This window comes from Diachasma alloeum, unplaced genomic scaffold (assembly GCF_001412515.2).
Source record: "Diachasma alloeum isolate Michigan unplaced genomic scaffold, Dall2.0 Dall_scaffold_00362, whole genome shotgun sequence".
NCBI lineage: Eukaryota > Metazoa > Arthropoda > Insecta > Hymenoptera > Braconidae > Diachasma > Diachasma alloeum.
In genome coordinates this window covers 642,917-662,305 of record NW_021680501.1, presented here as the reverse complement: position 1 = coordinate 662,305, position 19,389 = coordinate 642,917, and the positions used below count along the sequence as shown (strand labels likewise).

Below are 19,389 nucleotides of genomic sequence, written 5' to 3'. Positions count from 1 at the left end.
CCCCCCCCCCCCCAGTCGTTCATAATTATCGACATTAGTGAATCTCGGGAGTTCAGTTAATCAACAAACAAAGACAAAAATGCACTCCTCATTAAACGATAAAATTAAGTAACAAACAGAGACTTTAAGGGGATCTCTGAAACAATGAAACATTAAAGCCCCTCCTTCCAAACAGCCTCATCTCCGTTACTAGAGCCCCCATGTCAATAAACACATTAATCCCGCATTAAAAAAAAATGTCAACCAAGTTGTCTTGCAACCCAAACAGCCGATTGAGTTACGTAATATGGGGGACGCTATCGTATCACCAAAGACTGTGACTCATATACCCGGATCCCTATGCATGCGGTTTTGTATCAGCACATTTTTTTTTTTTCATTTATTTTACCCAACTCAATAGAAATAAACCGTCAACTCAATTTTCACGGAAGCCAAATTCATACCACTCTGGTGAGTCTAATGAACTTTACGCCGAAAATTATTTGTGAATGAGGAGATAAAGCCCGGTGGGGAGATGTGCGGGTGAGAGTTTATTTACAGTGTAGTTTTTCCTCTCGTGCGTCGTCTGCGTTCAACGAACATCTGTGTTTCCAGTGTTATATACATTAGAACGCAGTAGAGCATCTGGCGTGAGTCACAGGGGAAGAAAAAAAATGAAGAAGAGAGGGAGAATAAAAAAAAAAGAGAAAGGAGCCCGTGGCGAAGATTAATTGGGTATCAACCCCCTGTATCGTCACTCGTGACATAATTCAAAGAATTGAATTGTTATTTTTTGTTTTTTCGTTTTTAACGCGTGACTACATCTTGATAAATAGTAAACAAATACAAAGGAATACATTCTTGGAGTACTCGAGTGACGATCGGATCCACAATTGATAATCTTGTTGAGGTACTGACGATTTATTACGGAACGGAGTAAATAAAAACGAAATTAGGGAAAGAATGGCGATAAAATAACGGGTCAATTACGCGAGCATGGCTCGACGACGCAGTTCGTTATAACGGAAACGGGGCATAACCAGCCGTATCCGGTGGACCATTGACTGACTGTGTGTGTTACACACATGGGGAACATTGTGTTGGACACGAGACGAAAGGCCTCCCATTCATGAAAACCATGACTCACTTACGCACACCAAAAACTTCTCCCCAGCCCCCCCCCCGCGCCCCTGTTGCTGGGAATTCTCGACCCCCTCTACTATTTTATGATCTTTGTGTTGTAGGTTTGCGCCGGGGGGTAGGTACCCCATGTTTTGTGTTTTCCCCCCCCTCTCTTTGGATGTGCAACTGGTGGAATGCCGTTGGTAACCGTCGATTTTAGGGGGATGGGACAGCGTGATTTCAATTATTCAAAGGGGGAGACTGATTTCAATGGGTTCAAGCGGCCGTTGCGATTTCATATGCACGATTGGATCTATACGAGTTGAACCAGGATTTTTGACCCATACGATTTGACCTATCATTTTTGACCCATACGATTTGACCTATCATTTTTGACCCATACGATCTGATTTATAATTTTTGACCCATACGATTTGACCTATCATTTTTGACCCATACGATCTGATTTATAATTTTTGACCCATACGATGACATGATTTTTGACCCATACGATTTGACCTACAATTTGACCCATACGATTTGATTTATGATTTTTGACCCATATGATTTGATCCATACGATTTGACTTATTATTTTTGACTCATACGATTTGACTTATGATTTGACCCATAATTTCGACTCAGACGATTTGAGTTATGATTTTTGACCCATACGATTTGACTTATGATTTTTGACTCATATGATTTGACCCACGATTTTGACCCATGATTTTTGACCCATACAATTTGACTCATCGTGTTTGCGTGACTTCACTAACTTCAACTGATTTCATTGCTTTCAAACAGTGTAAGTATGATTCAAAAGATGATCGATCGCGATGAATTCAATGATTTCGTTAGACTTCCACGCGAGTGGTCACTCCAGAATTGACTGACCCCATGACTTCAAAATAAAAATTGATTTCAATGACTTTAAGCGCCGCACAACATGACTCCGCGACTGCAATTGACTTCAACTGATTTCGTGACTGCAACCAACTCCAAAGACTTGACTCATCCAACCCGAAATTTCCCTCAATCAACCGATTAATTAGACCGTAAAAATTGTTGATGACAGAGAGGGGCAAAGCGGATACGGTTCATTACCCCAGTTGAACATTTCGGCACTCCCATTTATTCAAATGGAATACGAATAAACCCGACGTTAGTCATCCGACCAGACCATCAACATTCGTAATTTCTTCTCAAAAGTTATCATCAAAAGTCATTCCCCTCCCTCCCGCCAAGAACGAAAAGGGAACAATTGTTTTGTCATAATGACCGATGAGCTCAACAAAAGAGACCCCAGAGCCCCCTGGCGCAGTCGGTAAATTCGTTGCTTCACATGCGAGAGGTTCCGGGTTCGAATCCCGTCGGGTCAAAGTCATTTTTTAAAATACTCAAACCGAATGATCACATAAAGTAATGATTAAAAATCATTAAAAAATGATTAAATCAGTGAATATCAATGAATATCATTGAAATAATGATTGGAGTCATTAGAAAAAAAAACTTACCAATGAAATCAAAAGCCTCCTCGAAGTACTGCTTGAGATTCTGGTGTCCTGAATCTGTCGCGGGTATCTGTCTGTACGTTATCCCCCGTGCTTCGTGGTAGCCAGGCAGTTGGGAAGTGACATTAAGGACCCTCGTGGCTCCCAGTGCCCGCAGTAGCTGCAGGTCTGCAGCATCCCTCCCATTACCCAGGTACAGAAATGGCAGGACTCGTGAGGCTGGATGGTTGTCGATGTCTGCGGGCTGGGGTGTCGTGGGCTGGCCAATGCTCATTACGGGACATCCTGGACCCGGACTCGTGCAGCCACTCACCGATGCCGGGGGGGAACTACTCCCCCCTGGCAGGAGCGTATCCTCGCAGAGATCGCGGTGTCTTCTGTGGAATTCCTTGTGGCCTCCTGCAAACAATAACGTCGGATCATCGTTTTTTTTTTATTGTTTATAGAGGAGTTTTTAATGCGCATTTGTTGGCGGCTGACTCATACGACGAATGATCTCTCGAATAAGAAAAAAAACGACCCCATTAAAAAAAATTGTCTCGAAAAAATAACTTTGAGCACGCGTCATCGCGCGATCACGTGTGTCGCTCGACCCCAGGAAGTGAATTTCAAAAGTTATCGATAGGATTTTTCAAACAATTGATGTTGGGGGGGAAATTATTGTTATGATGTTGTTTCGGTTTTTGTAATTCTAGGTGAAGTGTCACAAACAGTGAAGGACTGAGTCATCGCGGAGAGGACGGGAGTCCTCGATTTTTCCGCGTTTCCCCCACGCCAGGGTCTAGTATTCCTGCGATGCCAGTGGAAATGGCCATTCAATAGTCGAAATAACAGAAGAATAATTTTTATTGTGGGGATTATTGTTGTTATTATTTTTTCGTTTTGGAAACATACCCCAGGGCTCGAGATTCTCGAAGGGCACAAGCCTCAGCACCAGGCAGGGTGCCTTTTTAATCCTCATCCTCGTTTTTTTCGAAATTGTTGTCACGTTAAATGAACTAGAAATTTCGACACACTAGTTCGTCGGTAAAATCAGTCTCACAATCACAGGGGAACTTGGGTAATTCAATTGATTTTCAAAATATTCTCTTCACTGTTCGAAACTCTGTGACAAGACAATGTTTATGGTTTGCCCTTTGACGAAAGACTGGTTGATGCTGAAACGTAGGAAAACTATGAGCCGCAGTTGTGTTTCACACGAGAGAGACCCCAAGTGCCGAACGGTGAGTCATCCACTCCTACTACCATTGGACCTTCTAAATGTGACGTCACGCGAGAGGGGCGGCGTGAGAGGGGTGCGAATGACGGAGAAACACGGAAATGTACGAGGGGGGTATTTCGCGCCTGATGTGAATAATATCTCAGGATTTTCGATTTCTCGAAAAATTTCGGGAAACATTTTTCTGTTTATTTTTATTCCAGAAATTTTTTTTTTATTCCGTAAAATTTTTTTTTTTCAAAAATTTTGCACGAGAATTTTTTCCGAAATTTTCTTGAAGCCTTTTTTAGAAAAAACATTCGTAAGACTTTTTACAATTTTTTTAGAATTATTCGTTTTTTTATTCAATGTAAATGAATAATTTACTGGAATACCTCAATTTTAATTGTGTAAAAAATTATTTTTATGCGATTTCAGCATATAATCGCCAAATTAAAGTTTTAATTCTCTGTTGATGTCATAAAACAAAATATTGCATTTCAAAAAATGTCTGAGGTTATTTATCTTTTTTTTTAACCCCGGAAAGCAATTTTTTCCGATTAATTTTTGAAGCCATTTTTGCAAAAAACTCTCGTAAGACTATTTACAATTTTTTTAGAATTATTCTTTTTTTTTATTCAATAAAAACGACTAATTTATTGAAATACCTCAATTTTAATTGCATAAAAAATAATTCTTACGCGATTTCACCAACTAATCACCAAATTAAGTCTAAAATTACGCGAAATTGATCGAATAAAAGTCTAAATTCCCTGTTGATGTCATAAGACGAAAAATTGAATTTCAAAAAATGCCTGAAGTCATTTTTCCATTTTTTTTAAATTCTGGAAAACAATTTTCTATATTCCGCAAAACTTGTTTTTCAAAAAATTCTGTAAAACAACTTTTTCCGATGAATTGTGAAAGCCATTTTTGCAAAAAACACTCGTAAGACTATTTACAATTTTTTTAGAATTATTCGTTTTTTTATTCAATAAACATGACTAATTTATTGAAATACCTCAATTTTAATTGCATAAAAAATAATTCTTATACGATTTCATAACTAATCATCAAATTAAGTCTAAAATTACGCGAAATTGATCGAATAAAAGTCTAAAAACCAATTTTTATGCGATTTCACTGACTAATCACCAAATAAAGTCTAAATTCTCTATTGATGTCATAATACAAAACATTCCACTTGAAAAAACGTCTTAAGACATTGTGCATTCCTCGCCCAACACATCAACGAACATCTCAACTTGTTTTTCACTCTTGAAAGCCCGGAAAATTTAGACGCATCATAATTCCTGATTAAACATTCTGATTTCATGAATAAATGAAATAGTTCACATTAGGAATATCAATGGTCATCGCAAATGCCGATTAACTGACTCATCCATTAGTAATGAAATTAAAATATCGAACAATGGGTCATCAGTGCCACCTCTATTACCCAATTAATCCCCAAGGATCGATGATGCACGGATTTAATTAGTGAGAAGAGTGTCTCCTGCATTACGAATCCATTTCTCGGTGCAAAAATCAAAGTCATGACGAATCCAGGTCTTTAGTCCTGCGGATCGACCTCGAAACCACAACAAAGATCACATCTTAAAATATTCCAGTGCGTCAGAGTCGGGGGTTCATTGGGGATCACTGGAAATCTCGGAGAGACGGAATTACCGAGTAATTTTTTTTAAATCGTCCTTGGCTCGAAAATGCAGGCCTAAACAGTGAATAGGTATGATGAATCTTGACACCTAGACATTTCTCGATAAACGTTACTCATGGGCGCCAAAGATATTTCCACTCGAGGTTGAATCATCGGTTATTGTTTGAGGAGATAGTGACCCATTGCCACCTTTTTCCCCTAAATGGGAATTCCTGATGAGTTTTCGGGGAATACCTCGGAAGCTATGGGGGTTGGCGGAATTTTTGTGGGGAACTTTTTGTCGGGCATTTCAAAAGCTATAAAAAAGGTCCTTACGAATATCTCCGTATTTTCAGTAGATTCCGAGATATTAACAAACAACCGAAAGTTATTTATCCCGTTTTTTAAAACGCGATTTCTTCGGTTTTAGTTTTTGGTGAATATCTTGGAAACGAAGGGCGATACGAAAAATATTATATCGACCTTTTTTGCAGCTTTTGAAATTCCCCGTAAAAAAGTTCTTCACAAATATTCCGCTATCTCCCCTGAATTCTGAGATATTTAGCAAAAACTAAACTTGAATTTCAACTGAATTCCAACTGTCAATATTGGGGATTTCTTCGGACTCAATGGTCTTGGCGCATTGTTCAGTTAGTCATACCCCAAAAACCTCGGCCAATAGTGATGTCTAGACTCTAGACACTGGTCAGTGAACCCGCTTGCCCCGTTGACATTCCCAAACTCCAAATTTCCTCATTTAGCATAATTTCTTGTATCTCCCCAAAAGCCCGACTAAAACCAGAAATTCCGCGTCTGCAGTAAAATTCAACAGGTAAACCACCTTGATAAACCGACAAATGGTCTGTGAGTCATGCCAGTACACCTGGAAGTGACCCTGAATTACCGATAATTTCAATTCTCCACTCATTCTCCTCGATGCTCTCTCCCCTCGCCAAAAACAACTTTCCATTTCTCCATCAACAAGACCCCCTGATCCGTGAACTCTGACGTCGATTCAAACCGATAGAACAGCCACAAGATTCCATCAATGAATCACATCCTAGCGCGAGAATACGCGAATTGAATGCATAATAAATGCTCCACGTGTCTCCATTATTTTGTTTCAGTTGCAGTTCATACGCACATGGGGAATTCTCGTCTGGCCACTAATGAAGATCATTAGGAGGAACAATGAGAGCTGATTAATCACGAGGAAAGAGCACAAGGCTCTTGAAAAAAAATCATCACAATAGTAATTCCCCTAAAAACACAATAATTCGTCAACAATGAGTCATGAGAGAGAGAGAGAGAGAGTGACAAGTGGGGTATTTATTTTACGTCTTCAAGTCGATAAGATTATTGTGACGCGAAACAAAATCAGAGCTTCAATTTTCCTTGTTCAGTTTTTTTTCATGAAGTTTCATCGGAATTGGAGGAAAATATGAAGGAGCATAAAGAACTACGTTTGGCAATCTCACTTGCATTAAAGTCAACCCAATTTTATGGCTTCACCTGTTGGAATTCATGCCTGAATACAAAAATTAATTTCTTAGTTTAGTTAAACATTTTCTCTTTTCCACCCAAACACTCAGGGTGACATTTATGGCTTTTCTTAGAAAATAGAGACGTGAAGAAAAACAGTCCTCATGGTGAGTCACAAAGGAGAGGCTGAAGAAAATTGAAACAAGGGCCTTTTGTCAAATGGGTCCAGAGAGTGAAAACTCTCATGACTTTTAGTTAGTCGTCCTAGAGACTTCGTTGGAGAAAGATATACCTTCTGCGTGCGATCATTAAAGAGTTTTACTTTGAAGAATAAAACTAATGTGTTTTTATTGAGTATTCCTACACATAATCCAATATCACCAATAAGTTAAACTGATATTTATGTAATCTACTGTAGCCCAGACATCGGCATAAACGAAATTTTGAATTACAGTTAAATTTGGCATGAGTCAATTGCTAATGTTACTCGGCAATTTTTTTATTTTTTAAAATAACCAGCAATTCAAATTTTCAAATTTCAATTACGATGAATAAATTTAAATTATTATAAGGTGCAACTTCTCATAATCCTATCCTCCTATTTACTAAAGATGAAAGAAACGTGAAGTTGTTTTATATCGAAATATCTCGAAACTGCCTGACCGCTAATCCTCAATTTTGATTGGTCAATGAGTCACGTAAAGTAGTCGCTGAAAAAAATCCTCGGTATTTTCAAATTCTTCAAATGGCAAAATTTTTTTCTGCGTCATATTTTTCATTTTTTCATGTGTGCAGTTTATTTTTATATCAAAAAACATATCTAAATTGCCTAATTGTTGATCATGAGAAAAAAACAGTATTTATACATTTTTTTAACACAGAAATTATTCTTCACTTCTCAAATTTTAATTTTTTCATATTTATCATACGCACAAATGATCAATTCTTGCTTCTCAGATTTTCATACATAAATTCTAAACTCTACAAAATTCATGAAAATTCTTCGGTTTTCTGGGAAATTAATTCATAACCCTCCCCTCATTTTTCAACAATTACAGATTTTAATCAGATTATTTTAAAAAGTAAAAAAAAGAATTAATCGAAAATTAAAAATTATTCATTGATGTTTCACTCTTCATTCTCTTCATTCTCTTAATTCTCTTTAAGTCATTATCAATATTTATAAAACATCTATGAGTATATGAAGTTTAATAAATTCGATTTCTTCATTTTCACAACAAAAAGATGAGCGCGCACACAGATCTAGTATTACTAAAAGTAATGATTAGTTCCGATCTTATCTATGCTGTAGCCTTCACCTTTAATTAATAATTGATAACTTATTATTGGGGTTTTCCCCTTTAATTAATAATTGATAACTTATTATTAATTAAAGGGGAAAACCCCATCTCACCTAAATGGGAAAAGTTACAATACGCGATTAGATCTTATTGTTTTCACGGTCAATTATTTTCCCCGCGGGGCGGACCTTACAAATATCTTGTTTTTGCGCTGTAAACGATATTAATTGCTCAATATGTCTCCAATCGAGCCACCGCAAGTGTCCCCCCTCCCCCATTTCCGTTAATTCCGGATCGAATTGTGTTTGAAAACCTCCGAACAATTCGTTTTCCCGAATGACGACTGTGACACATTCCCTGTTCACACACGCCGATAATGCACGGATGAAAGGAAAAGCCAGGGGTTGTTTCCCACAGGCTGAGGGGGGAAAATTGTGACTCACTCCACTGAGCTCTGCGGTTGATAATAATCCCTTTATCCGCAGCAGACAGATAATGCGGATGGAAAAAAAATCTCGAAGATGACCGATGTTTCTTTTATCAGTCGACTCGACTTATCTATCCAGGTGCTAAAGAGTCAATTCCACTCATTCTCCAACAATTTTTCTTATCCATTTGTTTCAACGTCTCCTCCTGGACTTCTCTTGAGAAATTCAGTAGCGAAGTGGTAAAACGGTCAAGTCAACTAATCTCCCAGTCGAGTTGTTGCGGAATATCTCAGAATCTAAGGGAGATAGCGAAATTTTCGTAATCACTTTTGTTGTAGCTCTCAATGAGCTCCACAAAAAAGGTTATAACAAAAATTTTGCTATCTCCCTTAGATTCCGAGATATTCATTGAAAACTGGCCAAGAATCAAAATTGACTTGAAGTAAATCTACGTTTTTGAATTTTTCAACTAAATTGCATGGAAAAAATTTGAAAAAATTCATACCCAGTCAGTATTATCTAAATTGAATTTCGCAAAATATTGATTATACAAAACGGTGGATTATTTTTTATGTGTCAAAAAAAATCTTGATTTTTTTCACATCCAATGAAAAAAAATCAGATTTTAATCTTCGATTACAATGGAAATGTTGATTTTCACATAAGAAAATTTTTGAACATTTCTTCTTTGAAAAACCAAAACGATAATTAAATTGAGAAAAAAATTAGAATTCCGAATCTAATCGAGTTTTCTGCAATTTTTTTGCAGTTTTCAATAATCTTTGAATTTACCGTAAGGCTAGAGCTACTCTAAACCGTTTTACCACTTCGCTACTGAATTATTCGGGCGCGTTCTGGGAATTTGAAGATGCGCGCGCAGAAATTGGGTTAGGGCGCCTCAGATCTCTTCTCTGATTGGACGCATCCTCATTGTGGGATAGTGACGTCATGCGCTATTCAAAATGCTTCAAATTCAATGATTCCATGAATTAACAGATTTATTCCAACATTTCAATGGAAAAAAAATTTTAAATGTCTCATCCAAGCCGTGAACTTGATCGAAAAATTCCGAAAAAAAATCATGTAAATTTCCCATTGTATTCTTGCAGCGGGAAAAATCGAAGATGTAACATCGCTCTATGGGGTATGAACGACTGTACATGCGACTAATACCCACGTGCTGGCCAGTGCCACGAATAACCTCGGAATCACCCAGCGTGGCGCGTTGGTGAGTCACCGAAAAACGCGAGAGCCGAGTATAATGGGAATCTCGATGTTACTGGCATTTACAGAAACCATCTCAAGGAAATTCCTGTCTTTTTCTCGTGTCTCATGATTTTTCGCGTCTTTATGTATCGCGAAGGACGACACAACCACCGCGAGGTGATTCACCGAGTGTTATTTATCTCATTTGGTTAATTGTAAATGTGCGCGCGTGCCAAATCATACGACTGCATGCATTCTTTATCGTCATACCTGCGAACATGAGAGTTCAGGGGATTGTGATAATAATTATCATGAATTTATTTAGTGACGATTCTTATTTGGTTTTGATATTCATTCTTTTTGTAATTTTATTCTAAATGTTTCTGTTTCAGATCAAATTCATAAAATTTTAGGATGAAATTTAAAAAAATGCAACTGTGAAATTCTTCCAAATTGATTTTTCTGTCTCTCGGAATTATTTACAGGAATCAGTGTTTTTGACTGAATGAATTATAAATTATTTATTCGTTACAGATGAAGAAAACCGAGACTTCAGTGAAATTATCAATTTTTTTCAGATTTTTAAAATGTAACGGTTCAATATCGAGATTCAAATTTCGACCTGCAAAGTTTAAATAATAAAATCATCGTAAAATGTCCGGAAGCTTGGGGTCAACTGGGGCTTAAATGAAGCTCTGATGTTAGACTCTGCAGAAGTAAAACGCATTTCACTCGAGAAAAAATAAACTGTTAAAAATTTCTTGAAATTTCAGTCACAATGTCATCTGAATTTCCAACGTTGTGAGTTTGAATTCAATTTCAATTGAAAACGTTCACTAAATTTCTCATTCATCTTGAAAATTCAAGAAAATTTGATTTCTTCATATTGAAAAACCACTGATTTTTCAATGAAAGCTTGAATTTTCAAATTTATCGTGGAAATTGAACATCAAACAATTGAATTTTCAATAGATTGAAAATTCAGAGAATGTATTGCCTAAATTTTCAACATTATCAAGGTTTTTGAGTGCCGTATGGATCTGAAAATCGAGAATTACTTGACTATTCAACTGATTTGTCAATGAAGAATTCTACAGAAATTTCATCTAACTTTATCGTTGTTAAAAATTTCGTTAAAAGTTTTTTCACTGGAAATTTCAAGTGTAATTTTCTAACAATGTAGCCAAACTCCTGGGATATCCTCAACCGTAATAAATTGACTCAACTCTTGCGAACTTTTGTCGTCTCGACTATTCGCCCCTCGTGACCCTTGCGAAACCTTCATGAAGATTCCCCTTGAAAATGATCACCTCTGTCACATTTTCCAACGATTGTCGCCACAATTTTCACCATTCCCTCTGCATTGCGACAAACCCCCTCGAAAAATCTAAAATTCAACTTGAATGAGTAGAATATAAACTCGAGGCGAATGAACATACTCCGACACTCCTGAGGACGCTGGCAAGGCCGAGGCGTAGTCGAATGACTGAACGACATGGAATGCTGGAGAGCAAGGGATTTGAGAGGGGAAAAAAACCTATCACTCGGTTAAAAACTAGTATCAGATTTACGGTTCTCCGGGTATCACTCGTGGAACAATTTGGCCGCTTGATTCATTGGAATTACGGCTGTATTTATGCACATCTTTGTTATCATCATTGAAACCCCCTCGGCAATTGTGCGAGCTAGCCGGTGAATCATCACCCGGGGTCTGACGTTGATCGTGAAAAATGGAGTGGAGACTCCCTCATCTCGCTGCGAGCCATCCTCTCTTTTTTTTCTTTGAGATTTTTTTTTTGTGATAAGAGGGGTTTTAGTTAGTCAATGACATCCGCAGAACAATCATTTCACGCTCCAATTACTCAGCTTTCCCCGGCCATTGAGCGATTCCCGGACGACCGACATTCGAGGGAATTCTCATTGTTGAGGGAATTTGTTAGTTGTGAATACATCTTGCGAGGGTCTCGTGACCCATTGTGGCGATGATCTTCACGGAGATAACAAGTTTTGATTTTGAGGGACATGTAGTGATGCCGCGAGACGAGACGAGAAATGGTACTTTATGGTACGAGTGAATAAAAGGGCACTTTTTGAGCGCTTCGCGCTTCGTAATGTACTGTTTCGTTTACTTGTAAACGAAATGTAAACGGAAAGTTTTTTCGTTTACTTGTAAACGAAAAAAGCACAGTTCAGCCACTCGCTGAACCCTTTCACTCGTATTGAAATATACTATTCTCGTCTCGTCTCGTCGATCGTAAATGACTTTGTCGTCTCGTCTCGTCTCGACATATGAGACATGTTTCTTCTCTCGTCTGGTCGAGAGTCGAAAGATTCTCTCGCCGTCCTTCGTCTCATCCCACATGGAAAAAATAACAGGGACTCGTCTCGTCTCGTCGATCGTAAATGACTTTGTCGTCTCGTCTTGTCTCGACATATGAGACATATTTCTTCTCTCGTCTGGTCGAGAGTCGAAAGATTCTCTCGCCGTCCTTCGTCTCATCCCACATGGAAAAAATAACAGGGACTCGTCTCGTCTCGACATATGAGACATATTTCTTCTCTCGTCTGGTCGAGAGTCGAAAGATTCTCTCGCCGTCCTTCGTCTCATCCCACATGGAAAAAATAACAGGGACTCGTCTCGTCTCGTCGATCATAAATGACTTTGTCGTCTCGTCTCGTCTCGACATACGAGACATATTTCTTCTCTCGTCTGGTCGAGAGTCGAAAAATGCTCTCGCCATCTCTCGTTGCGTCACACATGGAAAAAATAACAGTCAGGGACTCGTCTCGTCTCGTCGATCGTAAATGACTTTGTCGTCTGGTCTCGTCTCGACATACGAGACATATTTCTTCTCTCGTCTGGTCGAGAGTCGAAAAATGCTCTCGCCATCTCTCGTCTCGTTCCATATGGAAAAAATAAGTCAGGGACTCGTCTCGTCTCGTCGATCGTAAATGACTTTGTCGTCTGGTCTCGTCTCGACATACGAGACATATTTCTTCTCTCGTCTGGTCGAGAGTCGAAAAATGCTCTCGCCATCTCTCGTCTCGTTCCATATGGAAAAAATAAGTCAGGGACTCGTCTCGTCTCGTCGATCGTAAATGACTTTGTCGTCTCGTCTCGTCGATCGTAAATGACTTTGTCGTCTCGTCTCGTCTCGACATACGAGACATATTTCTTCTCTCGTCCGGTCGAGAGTCGAAAGATTCTCTCGCCATCTCTCGTCTCGTTCCACATGGAAAAAATAACAGTCAGGGACTCGTCTCGTCTCGTCGATCGTAAATGACTTTGTCGTCTCGTCTTGTCCCGATATACGAGACATGTTTCTTCTCTCGTTTGGTCGCGAGTCGAAAGATTCTCTCGCCGTCTCTCGTCGCGTCCCACATGGAAAAAATAACAGGGACTCGTCTCGTCTCGTTGATCGTAAATGACTTTGTCGTCTCGTCTTGTCTTGACATACGAGACATATTTCTTCTCTCGTCTGGTCGAGAGTCGAAAGATTCTCTCGCCGTCTCTCGTCTCGTCCCAAATGGAAAAAATAATAGTCAGAAAAAATAAGGGTCTCGTCTCTCGTCTCGTTTCTGTCTCGAAACATTGTCTCGTCTTGTCTCGTAATGGTCTCTCGTCTCTCGCGGCATCACTAGGGACATGTCACTGATTTTCAGGAATTTAATTCCAATCATTGGGAATTCGTGATTGTGAAATTGAATGAGTGCGAAATTCTGTGATTTTGTCAATAATTTTAAGCGGCATTATCACTAATTTTCAGTGTAATGTACCTGATTTTATGAATAAAAACAAGACAATTTTCCTCGATCTTAAAAAACTCGTACAAAAATATCTGTGGGCATTATTTATTTATTGCTTAGGAAGCAAGTGGATCAAAATGCCAGAGATTGGTAGTTGGCATGGGTGAGTCAGAGTGAAAGTCGCGCAACGTCCAGTTCTACGACGTTATTCAATGCAGGAGAAGGCTTCTACCGTACCCTGCAACTAAATTATTGCATCTCAATATTTCGGTCCCTGAGTCTTTAAAAAAAAAAAAATTTCCAGACAATAAAAAATATTCTCCTTGAAACGAGTTGCTGCTCATTAGCAATTTGCAAATGATGAGAAATTAATTGAAAATTCATTTACACTCTCCTCAGTACCTGTTTTAACCATTATTCGTCATCAATAAACGAATTCTTTAATTAACAATTGATTTACTGGCAACCAATCATCACGAGTGAATAATAAAAAGAAAATTGATGATGTTCAACTTATTATTATTTAATTGACTCAAGAATTTATTACACTCCAGATTCCCTTGATCCATCATTGAGGAAATAAAAAAAATCATCAAATGTTTTTTCTGCGAATTGTCAATTTTTATTGTTCGCTTCGTAAATTGAATTATGAGTTTGTCATTCCGGGAAGAGTTCTTCGGGAAAATTTCAATCGTCTTCTTATGTCATGAAGTGAACATATGGGTCGGGCTAATAAAGTGTGACAGACAGGGACAGAGAAATGGTTTTGAAGTATTCTCCATTGTAGTTTGCGCACCGACTCTTGTTCTGTTCTGGCCATCATTCATCGTTTTGTGAGTGTGACGAACAGGGGGGGGGGGCAANGAGTTTTTCCCCTCCCACCGGCGAAAATCTTTTCACCCGGAGGGTACACAAAAATGGGGTGAGAGGGGGGGGAGGTCAGTTGAATCGAAAAAGGGCGGGTGGGTTAGTCATTGATACACTTTAAACCCAGTGCGGGGATGAGTCATATAATAATCGTAATCGACAGCTGATCCAAGTGTACTTGAGGATTTATGGGCACCGGGGGTTGGCGGATAATCTGGGGTTCACTGGAGGTGGAAGGACGGAGAATGTGAACTCCAGTTTGACTGTGTATTAATTCCGGTGGATTTTGAGACGTTTCGAAATTTCAGTGGGACGACATTTAGTGTCTCAGATTACTATAAAAGGAACGCGTGCGCGTACTTAGAGTGGCTCTACCCTTACGATAAATTTAAAGATTATTGAAAACTGCAAAAAATTGCAGAAAATTCGATTAGATTCGGAATTATAGTTTTTTTCTCAATTTAATTATCGTGTTGGTTTTTCAAAGAAGAAATGTTTAAAAATCAGGATTTAACCCAGTATCTTATGTGGAAATCAACATTTCCATTGTAATCAGAGATTGAAATCTGAAATTTTTTTCATTAGATGTGAAAAAATCAAGAATTTTTTTGACACCTCATAAAAAATAGTCCACCGTTTTGCAAACAAGTTTTATTATTTATTTATAAAAGGGAAATGTTTGAAAAAATATCAATATTTTGCGAAATTTAATTTAGATAATACTGACTGGGTATGAATTTTTTCAAATTTTTTCCATGCAAATTACTTGAAAAATTAAAAAACTGAAAATATCCAAAAGTACAGCGTAGCCCGGCCGAAGAGTAGAGCTACTTGAAATCAATTAAATCAAGGATATTTCAATTCCAGAATATTGTCTCGGAATTCTAATTTTTTTCGCAATTTAATCATCAGGATTTAACCCAGTGTCTTATGTGGAAATCAACATTTCCATTGTAATCAGAGATTGAAATCTGAAATTTTTTTCATTAGATGTGAAAAAATCAAGAATTTTTTTGACACCTCATAAAAAATAGTCCACCGTTTTGCAAACAAGTTTTATTATTTATTTATAAAAGGGAAATGTTTGAAAAAATATCAATATTTTGCGAAATTTAATTTAGATAATACTGACTGGGTATGAATTTTTTCAAATTTTTTCCATGCAAATTACTTGAAAAATTAAAAAACTGAAAATATCCAAAAGTACAGCGTAGCCCGGCCGAAGAGTAGAGCTACTTGAAATCAATTAAATCAAGGATATTTCAATTCCAGAATATTGTCTCGGAATTCTAATTTTTTTCGCAATTTAATCATCAGGATTTAACCCAGTGTCTTATGTGAAAATCAACATTTTTATTGTAATCAGAGATTGAAATCTGAATTTTTTTTCATTAGATGTGAAAAAATCCAGAATTTTTTTGACACCTCATAAAAAATAGTCCACCGTTTTGCAAACAAGTTTTATTATTTATTTATAAAAGGGAAATGTTTGAAAAAATGTCAATATTTTGCGAAATTTAATTTAGATAATACTGACTTCGTATGAATTTTTTCAAATTTTTTCCATGCAATTTAGTTGAAAAATTTAAACACTGAAAGTATCCAAAAGTACAGCGTAGCCCGGCCGAAGAGTAGAGCTACTTTAAATCAATTAAATCAAGGATATTTCAATTCCAGAATATTGTCTCGGAATTCTAATTTTTTTCGCAATTTAATCATCAGGATTTAACCCAGTGTCTTATGTGTGGAAATCAATATTTCCATTGTAATCAGAGATTGAAATCTGAAATTTTTTTCATTAGATGTGAAAAAATCAAGAATTTTTTTGACACCTCATAAAAAATACTCCACCGTTTTACAAACAAGTTTTATTATTCATTTATAAAAGGGAAATGTTTGAAAAAATATCAATATTTTGCGAAATTTAATTTAAATAATACTGACTGGGTATGAATTTTTTCAAATTTTTTCCATGCAAATTACTTGAAAAATTAAAAAACTGAAAATATCCAAAAGTACAGCGTAGCCCGGCCGAAGAGTAGAGCTACTTGAAATCAATTAAATCAAGGNATTAGTTGAAAAATTAAAAAACTGAAAATATCCAAAAGTACAGTCTAGCCGGGCTGAAGAGTAGAGCTACTTTAAATCAATTAAATCAACGATATTTAAATTTCAGAATATTGTCTTGTGTTAAAAAAAAATGAGTTTCTTGTCGTTAAAAAATTGCCCCCTTTTTTCTCTCAGCGTAATTCCTCATGAAAAATTCATTCATCACAAAATTCCGCAATTGAAGCTGACTAGTAAAAAAATCGCCTGAATTGACTGAATTAAACGTGAAAAACTGAATGGGATGACATTGAAGCGGTTTTCATTGAGAGTTTCATGCCTCTCAGTAACGCAATTTGCATGAATTAAATGTATTTGACCTCCCGTAAGTTATGATAATTACATTGCGACACATTCAATCTCTTTCACTTGCACCCGTCCCTTTCTCCCCGAGATAAATTTCTCGCCGACGTTTTCATCTCTTTTTCAATGAAAAATGAGAGATGAAGTTAATGATTATCGCGTTTTGTTCGAGTTTAACAATGAGGTGCATTGTGCTTGAGGAGTGATAAGGACCCCCTCATTTCCCATGCTCCATAGATCGCCTAATGTAGCGGAAGTGTCGATAAGCCACACCGGAAATCAAAAACTCCCCTCGGTTCAACTTCTCTATTATTTTCTTCTCCATTCACTCAATTTTTTAAAATTATAATCATTACATGGATCATCTTTACGATCCGACAATAATTAAAATGTTGCAAATAACCATAATAATAAAAAAAAGAATACTAAATGATAAAAATATTTAGAAAAATGAAATTCTAAAAGTCGACCCAGCCCTTCACTGAGTTTTCGAGGAATATCTCCGATTCTACGGGAGGTAGCAAAATTTTCGTAATAACCTTTTTTGTAGAGCGAACCGAGAGCTACAAAAAAGGTCATGACAAAAATTTTGCTGTCTCCCCTAGATTTCGAGATATTCATTGAAAACTAAACGTTTTACCGCTTCGCTACTGAATTTTATGAATTAAAAAAAAATCTACGTCGAATGACGGAAAAATCCCATGAGAATTCTTCACAAGTGATGTCTGACTGCCGAAGCAGGTGCAGAGGTGGCCCAAAACCGTACGGATTTGTCCACTAAATCCAAAATCAACGTGTGCCAAGTAATTCGAAAAGGGGTAAAAACGGGCACAGTACAGAGGAGAGCGCGAGGGGCCAGTGAGAACACGCGATGACTCATCAGCGGAATAAAACAACCAACAGCAAAATAAACTCCTCACCCTCGATGTTTACCCGAACATATGCGTATTATGTCAAAATTCAATGTTGCGTAACGATCTCATTTTTATATTTACTCGTCGATCGAGCGACGCATCGATAATCAGCGGTGAGTCATCTCCAACTGACTAGACACTATTGGACCGCCTGATATGCATCTTCCGAGCCAACTATTGCCCAGCTCGGTGACAAAAAAACCACCCCAGGTCAATCGTTACGAGTGACATGACGACGCCATTGCACAATTGTTGCTGATGCGAATCATCTTGGCGTCAGGCGCTTATCGTGCCACTGATATCGACGGGTTAGTTCATCAGTCAACTGGTTAAAAATTGTGATAAAGCCGAGGAATAACAAGTCAGGTGCAGGAGCACTTGGAAATTCATTGGAAACTCTTCAGTTTTCAGCAGTACGATTTTACCCATAATGTTCGTCTCACGATTCTGAGGCAACAGGTGATGGAAAAATCTGGAGGATGGCTTAAAAAATTTGTTCATTTCATGGAAACAAGATGAAGGGAGTTGCGGGTGATTTGAAGCGGATAAATCATTTTGAGAGATGTTTGAAAATACGAGGTGGAGCGCCGCCATCTTTGAAAAACCTTCCGGCAGAGGGAGGGGGTATCCAAGCAAGATGGCGGCCACGCCGATCAACCACCTCGCGTTGTTCAACATTTTTTGCAATTATTTATCCTTTCCAGACGGTCTTCAATTCGTTTCATCAAGTTTCTACGAAATGAACGACTTTTTCAAGCCATCCTTCAGATTTTTTCGTTCTCTTTTGCCTGGTGACTCATCGCCCAAAGTTTGCCACTATTTCTTTGGCTTCATTTACTCCCGAGGGCTCTCAATGGAATCATTTCAAGTCAGTTGCAACCGCAAAATCATTGGAATCAATTTTTTCCGAAAAAAAATCCTAAAAATCGAGTTGCATTGAAACATATCGTCCCGGTTACGCGTACATATAAAATAATGAAGACGAGTCCGACAAAAGACAGTCCATTGCTCCATCGCCAAACCAAGGAAACCTCGACAAAAGAACGATCGTCTCACCACCTGAAATATCCACAACTACCAGCCCTCAACGATGAATTCAGCAGCGAAGTGGTAAAACGGTTTCAGTCGACTCATCTCTTAGTTGAGTTTTTCAAGAATATCTCCGAATGTAAAGGAGATAATGAAATTTTCGTAATAACCTTTTTTCTAGAGCAACTTGAGTGCTACAAAAAAGGTCCTAACAAAAATTCAGCTATCTCCCTTAGATTCCGAGGTATTCACTAAAAACTGGTCAATAGTCAAGATCGAGTTAAACCGTTTTACCACTTCGCTACTGAATTATCACGCAGTCGACGTAAAACCCGTCATTTCTGAAATTCCTCAGACAGGTGCAACCCCTTCCCTCCCCCAATTTTCATTATTAGAAATTTTACGAGGAAGAAAAAATCAACTGGCAAGCCTTCAGACCCGAATTAACCCAGCATTACTCACCCCCTCGTCAAATCTCCCATGTTCAATTTTTCCAAAATCATCCGGTCATTCCCCCTCCCATCAGCCCCCCCCCCC

The 19,389-nt window shown here is 37.9% G+C and overlaps 1 protein-coding gene across 2 annotated transcripts in view; it reads right to left on the bottom strand.

Moving 5' to 3' along the window:
• Positions 1–19,389, bottom strand: part of LOC107041323 (dual specificity protein phosphatase 10) — a 34,994-nt gene that overhangs the window by 5,147 nt on the left and 10,458 nt on the right. For both annotated transcript variants that reach the window (XM_015261819.1, XM_015261820.2), the window contains one exon: positions 2,618–3,013. In XM_015261819.1, the coding sequence (XP_015117305.1) occupies positions 2,618–3,013 (396 nt within the window). The remainder of the gene's footprint in view (positions 1–2,617; positions 3,014–19,389) is intronic.